At 39.6% G+C, this 9,899-nt stretch overlaps 1 protein-coding gene across 4 annotated transcripts in view; it reads right to left on the bottom strand.

Annotated features, from left to right (window-relative positions):
• Positions 1-6,831, bottom strand: part of LOC137621620 (zinc finger CCCH-type with G patch domain-containing protein-like) — a 67,958-nt gene extending 61,127 nt beyond the window's left edge. For 2 of the 4 annotated variants that reach the window (XM_068352066.1, XM_068352063.1), the window contains exons 1-2: positions 6,719-6,831; positions 4,439-4,579 (exon numbers count right to left, since the gene is read on the bottom strand). In XM_068352066.1, the coding sequence (XP_068208167.1) occupies positions 4,439-4,486 (48 nt within the window). In that variant the 5' untranslated portion in view covers positions 4,487-4,579; positions 6,719-6,831. Of the gene's footprint in view, positions 1-4,438; positions 4,580-6,702 lie in introns of all 4 variants that reach the window. The other 2 variants (XM_068352064.1, XM_068352065.1) reach the window with 2 other exon arrangements.
• Between the last annotated feature and the right edge of the window lie 3,068 nt (positions 6,832-9,899).

Raw genomic sequence — 9,899 nt, forward strand, 5'->3', positions numbered from 1 at the left:
CCTTCCTTGAGAAGAATGCTGTTCTTCCACCACGTTAGAGTAGACCTCATCTCTTCGGAAACAGGAACTGAGCCCGTCTCTAGCGTCATGTCCTTTATCCAGTGAGCAGCTAGATGATACTGAAGGGGGCGGAGGTGGAGTCTCCCTAACTCGATGAACAGGGCCAGCGATGAAAGTGTCCCTGTTAGACTCATCCACTGCCTGACTAAGCATCGGTTCCTTCTCAGCATGCTCTGGATGCATTCTAGGGCTTGGAAGATCCTTGGGGCCGACGGACAAGTCCGAAAAGCTCGACTCTGAAGATCCATACCCAAGGAGACAACTGGTCTGGGATGGAACGAGCTGAGACTCCTCAAAATTGACCAGGAGGCCCAGTTCCTTGGTCAGATCCATAGTCCATTTGAAAATCTCCAGACAGCGACGACTTGAGGGAGCTCTTAAAAGCCAGTCGTCTGACGGAGCCGGACACAAGATCATGATACTGCTGCACAGTCTGTAAACTGTCAATCATGGGCAAGCGAGGAAGTACAGTGACAACCCGAATCTGTCTAGACTGTCTGGGTCGTACAGACAACTCCTTAACGGGTTGCTGAGGTTGCCGCACTGCGTCACAACAAGTCCCTTCTGTTGGTTGTTGAACGTCTTCCCCGTGACACATTGACTCCGTAAACAAAAAATCCTCTAACAAGGACTAAGCTTGGACTGCATGTCATGCAACACAGCTCAAGGTCTATGGGAGCAGGTGTGGTAACAGACGGGATTAGCGGTTGAAGTGTAACCATTACCTTCCCTGTAAGCATGTTATGCTTAAATAAAAGTCCATAAGAGGTTATGCAGCTAAAGGCTCCCTCCAAATGACAGAGTCCTCAAGGGAATATCAGAAGGAGGGAGAAAAGAACTTTCTCATCTACAGGGACCTTATCCTAGAAAAGCTAAGTTCTCTGAGTGAGAGTTCACTGGTGCAAAGCAGCAGACTAAAAGGCAACGTTATGAAACTGCTTGACAGTCTAGTGAGTTGGCAACAACCCAAGATGTGTTGAGAAGCATGCGGTAAGGTATGCAGAGCATGATGTATGCAGAGTATGCTGTATGCAGAGCATGCTGTATGTAGAGCATGTTGTATGCAGAGCATGCTGAATGCAGAGCATGCTGTATGCAGAGCATGTTGTATGCAGAGCATGCTGAATGCAGAGCATGCTGAATGCTGAGCATGTAGTAAGCAGAGCCTGCTGTAAGCAGAGCCTGCTGAAAGGAAAGCAGAGCGTGTGCATGGCGTTTAACATTTCTCAGAAATTCCATGACCAGTGCTAGAGTGCTTTATGCATGCTTGCATGGGGTTTAAACCATGGTATGCTGAACAGCAGAGTCAGAACGAGCTGGAACAACAATAGTGTGGTTTCCTCTTCAAGACTCCGATGAGGGAACACCTGAGGCTCAGTCTGCAAAGGCTGAATAAAAGACAAGCAGAAGGAAGGCGCATGGGTGGAGGAGGCTGACTCCTAGCATGAGTGGTTGAACCCAAGGGTTGCGCTTGCTGAGCGGTTGGCGGAAGCGGAGTAGCAAGTTCCAGTTCCTGTGGTGTGAGCGGAGCGCGATGAGGAAGAGGCTGCGCAGAACAAGGTAAATGTCTCGCAAGCTGAGGCTCCTGAGGCGCAAGGCTAAGGTGTTGTGGTGCTTGCCTTATGGAGGGTTGAGCTCGCTGCAGCAAGAGCTGAGGAAACTGACTCATGGACGGGAGAGGTTGTTGTACCTCAACCGAGTGTTGCATCACTGGTGGAGCAGCAAGTGGAGGCGGAGGAAGAGAGGTATAATCCTCCTGATCCCAATGTAAAGGTTGCCTTAAGAAAGGCGGAGGCTGAACACCACAGGGAACAGCAAACTCAGCACGTGTCTCAACATCGTACGCCTGGCAGGTGGAACTGCTGGCAGGTGGAACTGCGATCAGGCGGAGCGAGTGTAGGTGGAGGGAGTGTAGGCGGAGGCGGAGGAGCAACACTCTCAGCCCGACACTCACGCATCAAGTCCGAAAGCTGTGCTTGCATGGACTGTAGTAGAGTCCACAACATCATACGCCTGGCAGATGGTACTGTGATCAGGCGGAGCGAGTGTAGGAGGAGGGAGTGTAGGCGGAGGCGGAGGAGCAACACTCTCAGCCCGACACTCACTCATCAAGTCCGAAAGCTGTGCTTGCATGGACTGTAGTAGAGTCCACAACATCGTACGCCTGGCAGATGGTACTGTGATCAGGCGGAGCGAGTGTAGGAGGAGGGAGTGTAGGCGGAGGCGGAGGAGCAACACTCTCAGCCCGACACTCACTCATCAAGTCCGAAAGCTGTGCTTGCATGGACTGTAGTAGAGTTCACAACATCGTACGCCTGGCAGATGGTGCTGCGACCAGGCGGAGCAGGTGCAGGCTGGGCGAGCACAGGCGGAGCAGGTGCAGGCTGGGCGAGCACAGGCGGAGCGAGAACAGGTGGAGGGAGTGTAGGCGGAGGAGGAGGTGCAACACTCTCAGCCCGACACTCACGCATCAAGACCGAAAGTTGTGACTGTATGGACTGCAGTAGAGTTAACTTGGGGTCGGCAGACACTAAGTTCTGCTGAGGTAAAGCCTTAACAGCAGAGATCTGTTGTGGCAGAACCTTACTCCTCTTAGGCGGAGTGTAATCAACTGATGACTGAGGAGAGTCAGAGCTAACCCAATGACTGCATTCGGGTTGTGAACTTTAACTTTGTACGTCTGGCATAGGTCTGGACTTAACGTTTAAGAAGTCTTGAGACCTGAGACCAGCGTTACTCTGCCTTTATTTTCTCCCCTAATCTCTTCTGCAGACGAGCAAAATAAGGGCTCAATCGTCTGCGGGTGGGAGTGACGGTCTCGGTAAGACACGCCCACAACCACCGAGAATACTTCTGTGCGCCGATCAAGGCCTGCTGAACCCTTATGCCCTTCGACATTGCTTCTCCCCTGGGCTTGGGAGCTTGCAAGAGGTCCCGGACTGGGAGGACGACTGGCGCGCACAAAAGTACCCTCACGCACTAATCACTTTGATTTCTGTTTGCACTTATTTCACTGAACTCGAAACTTTAAGTGGTTTGTACCTGAAATACGCAATTCTATCCTTTCTCAAAGTTAGTAATTGCGAAAACAGAATTACAATGTAACAGAAAAATCTAATGAAAGATAATTCAGTGGTTGGAAAGAGACTAAACACTAGATCACTCTAGAAACGTTTAGTTTCTTCCCCTAAAGAGACTAGGGAGAAGAGCAAAAATCGATAACGACGTTACTCGTACGCCTGGCAGGCTTGAATGAAACGTTTATCCTCTTTCTCCCTCCGTCTCTATCTCTCTCTCTCTCTCTCTCTCTCTCTTGACTTAGAACCTGAGAGAAGAGCCCAATCATATATATCGTTAAAACATATTATTATTAAAGGAAAAAAACTGAAAAGTTCCTTTATTAGGATCAAAACCATTAAGTTAAGAAAGAATGAACAAAACGCTAGACACGGTTACTCTTACTGCAACGTGAAACCGTGAACATTCTTTCTCTATCGTAACGATAGAGTGCAAGTTGAACGTTCTGAACGTCAACAACTGCAGAGACAAAACAAAACGTTAGTTCAGCTTTGAAAACAGTACGAGACTGTCAAAGAAAAATCTTTCAAACTCTGTGGCGGAAATAGCATAATATGTTAACAGGTAAAACCGAAATGACGGGCTCAAAGTTTATTAACTTCGGTAAAAGACCGCCTACTATTAGGAAGGTCGAATATAAACAAATATAAAAATTAATTTTAATGAGTTTATAATAAAAGGAAGTTAATCGAAGAGGCCTATAAGAGGCGGAGAGATATAAAATAAATCTATAACTTTTGTTAAGCAAAATTAAGAAAGAGAGTCTATACTCTCTTAGACACCAACACTTCCGTCTAAGGGAAGGGTCGGCCATTGAAAAGTGAACGAGAGTTCATACTCTCTCGTCACCAAAATTAATCAAATTAATTCCAAAAGCTAACTAAGCTAATATAGAAGTTTCCAGTAAAGCGACAGCCGAAATCAAAGAGAAATACTTCACCAAAGTCGTGAAAATACTCCAAGAACATAAGCGTATCCCAGAACGTCTTGCCGGAAGCACGACAGAGGAATAATTGAGGAGGTGTCAACAAGAAGTACTTGAGTACCTGGCCACAGGTGGCGCTGGTAAATACACCCCCTTCTAGTATTGTGATAGCTGGCGTATCCCTCCATAGAATTCTGTCGGGCAACGGAGTTGACAGCTACATGATTATCGGGTAAGTTTAATATTGAAAAATTTATTTTCAAACTATTTAAACAGCTGCACATGTAACTTCTTTAATATATAATACATAACAGATTACCATATAGTACAAGATTTTCTGAATTCAAGCGTAAAAACTGAAATTTGGGAACTCACCTGTGTTTGGTACACCTCTATAGAGGCACACAACTCATCACACGACATGTCTCCTGTTGCATGGGACTCTTTTAGTTATGATTCATTCTGTTATGGTTCAATTACATCTAGAAACCCTAGTTCTCTATTGAGTCGATACATCTGGGTAAAGATACAGATAAGAACATTTTAATTCTAATAATTACTAATAATATACATTAAAGATACAATATCTTAAACTTAGTAGACACACAAACTCTTTCTCATAATTTTCCTGTCTCATGTGTCAACTTCATTACAAATGTATTTTTGCCCAATCTTTGTCGTCAAAATTAATTCATGCCTTCTAAACTACATAATATTCTTTCTAGTGGATAAGAGACACTACTGGCAAAAATATTTTCATTTGCACCTCACAAACTTTCTACTTGCACCTAAAGAAGGAAGAAAGGTAATCCCTTGAAAGGAATGGTTCATACTCAAGGAATCCAAATATTCATGCTACTTAGCCTAACATAAACTAGCTCAGTGCGTCATTCTTGATCTGGTAAATCACTTGAGATAAATTTGAGTTATTCCTTACCCTTTCTGTACAAATGAATTTTAATTATATGGATTGGAAATGGAAGCAACCTCTAAAAGAGATTATTGACTTGCTATGAGCTATGAAAATTATGGAAAGCTTTTTACTCAGCATGAAATTTTTGTTAAGATCCACATAATCAGCATCATGATCTGCAGTTAAATGGACATAATCATTATCCAAAAGATGGTCATAGGTGTCCCACAATTCAATACTATTTTATTTCCTGGTAATAAACTTTCTTTGATAGTTCTCATATGAGTGGGTTTGCTTTTTTTCTTTGAATAGGACCCTAGAACACATATAATTTAGTTGGCACACACCCTAAAATACTCTCTGACCTCCCACTACTTTGCCAACATGTGTCATTATTATTACTGGGTTTTGATTGCGACAACATATTTTTATTTACGATGATTGGGTTTCGAGGATGATGACTGGTGGAAACAACAAAGTTTAAACAAGTTAATATAAACAACATAAAAATAGTGGTAGCCTACACATATTATAAGGAGTTTCAAACATTGTTGATGACGATACATAATGCAAACCCACTGCTTTTCAGTTATGTTAGTCAAGCCACCATAAATTAAAAAAAAAAATGTGGATTTTTGCCAGAAATAATTATGAAAATGTTCAAAACACCATAAATACATCAAGTAATTCTACGTTTCCCCCAAAAATCATTTATTGTACTTTTCTATAATTTTACCAGATAGGGTTGGGTGAGTAAGGTAAGATTAGGTACAGTAAGATAATGTTAGATTAAGTTAGCTTAAGTGAAGTCAAGATGCTTTTACTTAATTAGTTTTAGAACTGTGATTCAACCTCCCACAAACGTTCCTGACATATTAGAATATTACGGGGTAATATTTCGATAGAGTCCCACGCAGCAATTACCCTTTATCAGTACATAGGAGCTTGATGTTTTTCTTTTTTCGAAAGCAAAGGGAGCGAACGTCGGAGAAAAATCCATTAAAGACTATATCGAAATATTACCGAAATCTAACGGTTTTTGCTCCGGTGTGGGCTCGCTTTGCTCGCGAAAAAAGAAAAACATCAAGCTCCTATGTACTGGAAAGGGGTAATGGCTGGGTGGGACTCAATCGAAATATTACCTATTTCAGGGTTAGAAAACGAAAATTTTGTAGTAGAGGGAAGTTGGGTGTATGTGTGATAGCGGCCACCTGTATGTAATATTATGTCTAACTTAGAATACGGCAGTGTAAAGGGGGTCGCAAGAGGGCGTTAGGCCCCCACCCTTCGTTAGGCAAGTAGGTAAGGACACGGCTTGTAGGTTAGGTTAGGTTAGGGGGGGGGAAAGTTTAGGTTAGTTGATGACCATTTTTAATGAACGCGTCAGGAACTGGCCACTGATATATAAAGGCTCAGGGAAGTTATTACAATTGAATAAAAAGGTTTTCCAGTTAAATACCCATAAATATAACGACAAAATGATATAATAGGAAACTACAGGCTTGTCTTAGGTCAAAGTAGGCTAATGTAGGGCGCTGCTTTGATTGCGAGGTTAGAAAATATATAAAATTTAATATAAAGCTTATTTGTTTCAGCAATAATCGTCCAAACAGAACAAGGTATAACTTAAGTCATATAAATATACTGATTGTGTATCTGTTAAGAAATCAATTTGTGGTAGAACATTTTCTAATTAAAAATTGTTTTTCTTTATAATTTCACTCACTTTGATACTAAATTACCTTATAAAACAAACAGCAAAATGACACAAAATTGACAATTTCACTTCCAAGTAAATATCTCTCCCAAGTTGTTTACGTTTTCTTCTTCTTCTTGCAAATCTTGACAGAGCGATCGAGTCTTCAAAATATAGAGAAAAGTTGCAATAAAGTAATGATAGGAAAAACGTTCTGGAAAATTATTGCTCTACCGTCTATTTTGTATGGAACAAGTATCATAAATCTATCAGAAACTGAAATAGAGAAACTACAAATAATAGAGAATGGGGTATACAGGAAGATTTTAGGTACCACTAAAAGCACAGCTAATACAACTCTAAGAAGGGAGATAGGTGTGTCTTCTATGAAAGCAAGGGTGATGAATGGGAAGCTGCAGTACTTAAAATCTACCCTGAATGGGAAGAAGGAAATTCTGAAAACAATTATCTTGGATATTCAAGAAAATGAAGGAAGATGGTGGAAGCTAAAAGAAAGATACATGAAATAATGAATGACATTAAAGCTTGGATGTTAACAAAAAAGCTCAAGCTCAATGAAGACAAAAGTGAATGTATTATTTTTGGAAATGAAAAAGATATAAAAAGAATCGAATGCTTCCAAAGAATTGAAATAGGTCAATCGATCATTGACCTAAAGAAATCTGTCAGGAATCTTGGAGTAATCATGGATGATAGACTGACAATGAACGAACATATAAATAACATGGTAAGAAATTGTAACTATCATATTAGAAACATAGCATTTATTAGTAAATACTTATATGAAAAATCTATGGCCATACTCATTTATCACCACATATTTTCAAGAATTGATTACTGCAACTCACTGTTCTATGGCTTACCAAATTATCAGCTTAAGAAAATTCAGAGAGTACAAAACAGAGCCGCCAGATTAATGAAAGGACTACACAATAGGGAAAGAATTACCCCTGCACTAATTAAGTTACACTGGCTACCGGTAAAAGCGAGAATTGAATACAAGCTACTCTTACTAACGTTTAAGATACTGAACCAAAATGAACCAAAATATCTAAAAGAATGCCTGAATAAACTAGAACTAGGAACAAATGTTAACACAAGACACATGAGTGACAAACATAGGCTATCTGAACCAAGAACAAATAGTAAATTTGGTGAAAGGGCTTTTAGCTACTGTGCGCCTAGACACTATAATAAACTGCCAACTGAAATGAAGGACCTAAAGGGAGCAATTGAATTTAAGAAGAAACTAAAGACATTACTTTTCACAAGATCATATGATTTGGAAGATGCTACAATCAAAGAATTGTATAAGTTATAATGAAAATGTTTCGTTAGATGATTAATATGGACCCGCCCGAGAAGTAGTTCACTCGACTTCAGTGGAGGGTTGGATTTAAACCTAAAACAAGTAAACAAGTAAGCAAGTAAATACTTAGAAGAATTAAGTATAGACATAAGACAGATGAGAAGAATGAACAAGGCAGATATAGAATCGGAAACCAGAAAGTGGGATACTGAAAAGTGGAAAGAAGAAATAGAAAGTAAACTTAACTTAGAAATATATCGAACGTGGAAGAAATAAGTTAAAGAAGAGTTACTTTATGACTATACATTTGCTTCAGTGATATTTTTTAGAGCAAGAACTAATACGTTAAAAACTAAATATTGTAAATAGACACAATGGGGGGAATGTAAACTGTAATTTTTGTGAAAAGGAGGAAGAAGATTTGATACATTTTTTGTTGTTTTGCAAGGAATATAGAAAAGAAAGGAATGAAATAATTGAGCAACAACAACCATATGAGGAAGACCTAAAGAAAATAGTAGTATTATTTTTATTTAGTGAAACAAATATAGAAAAGAAAAAGAAGTATTAAACCTGATGTGGAGGAAAAGACAAAACAGTATAAGAAGATAAACTTTGGAGGTGCTGTTGCAAAGGCTACGATGCCTTACCCCAGAAGTTCCTGAACCTGAGTTACTCTGAAACCGTTTGACTGATTCGCTCCACACTTTCTTGATTTTATTAAATGATATAGATAATTATCAGGCTTAAAAATTGTTTCCCGGATCAAAGAAGATTCAGGGATGAAGATGAGGGTGGTACTATTCATTCACGTGAAAGTTGGGAAAAAAAAGGTAAGGTAGAGATTTTGTTTGAAGTGTTTAGGAACATTTAGTTCGAGGTAACTATTTGCCTACCTTTAGAAGATGCACTATATATTCTATAATCTTTAAACAAGTGATGCCTGATTAATTGTGAAAATTTAGAGTACGTTTTGTTGAAATTTAGTCAGAGTTGAAGGAATTAATAGAGGCTTTTGAATCTAAAGTCGGCAGCAGCATTTTTTTCCCAATGGATTAAAACCGAGAATCGTTATTAGGGCACACTTATCAATTTACACCATATTTCTGTTATTGTTAACTGTAGTATTAGTAGACTAAGATGTTTCTGATATGGAGGTTGATTAAATATAACTTTACACTTTTACAGATTTTCTGTGGCAATGTGCCCTTGAATATTTAACTTACACTACTGTATGTGCTCTCTATTCCGGGCGTCAGTATTCCAAATCCCCGTAAAACCAGATGCCTTACCCAATCGTCCATTTCTCGCTGCACTGAGTATAACAGGGTTGCAAGGTTGCTGCATGTGTCCAATACATTTCAACATTTACTAGCTGGTTCACTAAATCACCATCAGATGTCTCTATGACACTTTGTAATACAGTAAAACTTTACCGAATCTTTTCATCCTTAAGAAATAAGTGTGCTTGTGTATTTAAGTTATTGGCTTGGGTTAAGTGTCTATTTGTAGAAATACGAGATTAAATGTTAAAGGTCCGTTAGTAGGGCTATAAGGTTAGAGATTAAAGGTTTAGTATTAGAGTTATCAGATTCAATTTTGTTGGCAGGGTTATAAGAGTAAAGGTCATGAGAACTAAGGGGATTTTGTTGAAGTGTGCGGAAACATTTATTTTGAATTGGAGAAATATTGCAAACCGTAATTTTTGTTTATTCACATCATGATGAAAGGAATGCCCTGGTCATCTTTGCCATATTTGTAATTGCAAAGGATGATATATATGCAAAAATTTTATCCAGTAATGTTTGACTTAGTGGTAATTTGCAAATACTCAATTTTGTAATAACTTTATTCTATCCAAAGGATTATAAAAGAACATTCAGAGAGTTATATTTTT

The sequence above is a fragment of the Palaemon carinicauda genome, chromosome 28, assembly GCF_036898095.1.
Source record: "Palaemon carinicauda isolate YSFRI2023 chromosome 28, ASM3689809v2, whole genome shotgun sequence".
Taxonomy (NCBI): Eukaryota; Metazoa; Arthropoda; class Malacostraca; order Decapoda; family Palaemonidae; genus Palaemon; species Palaemon carinicauda.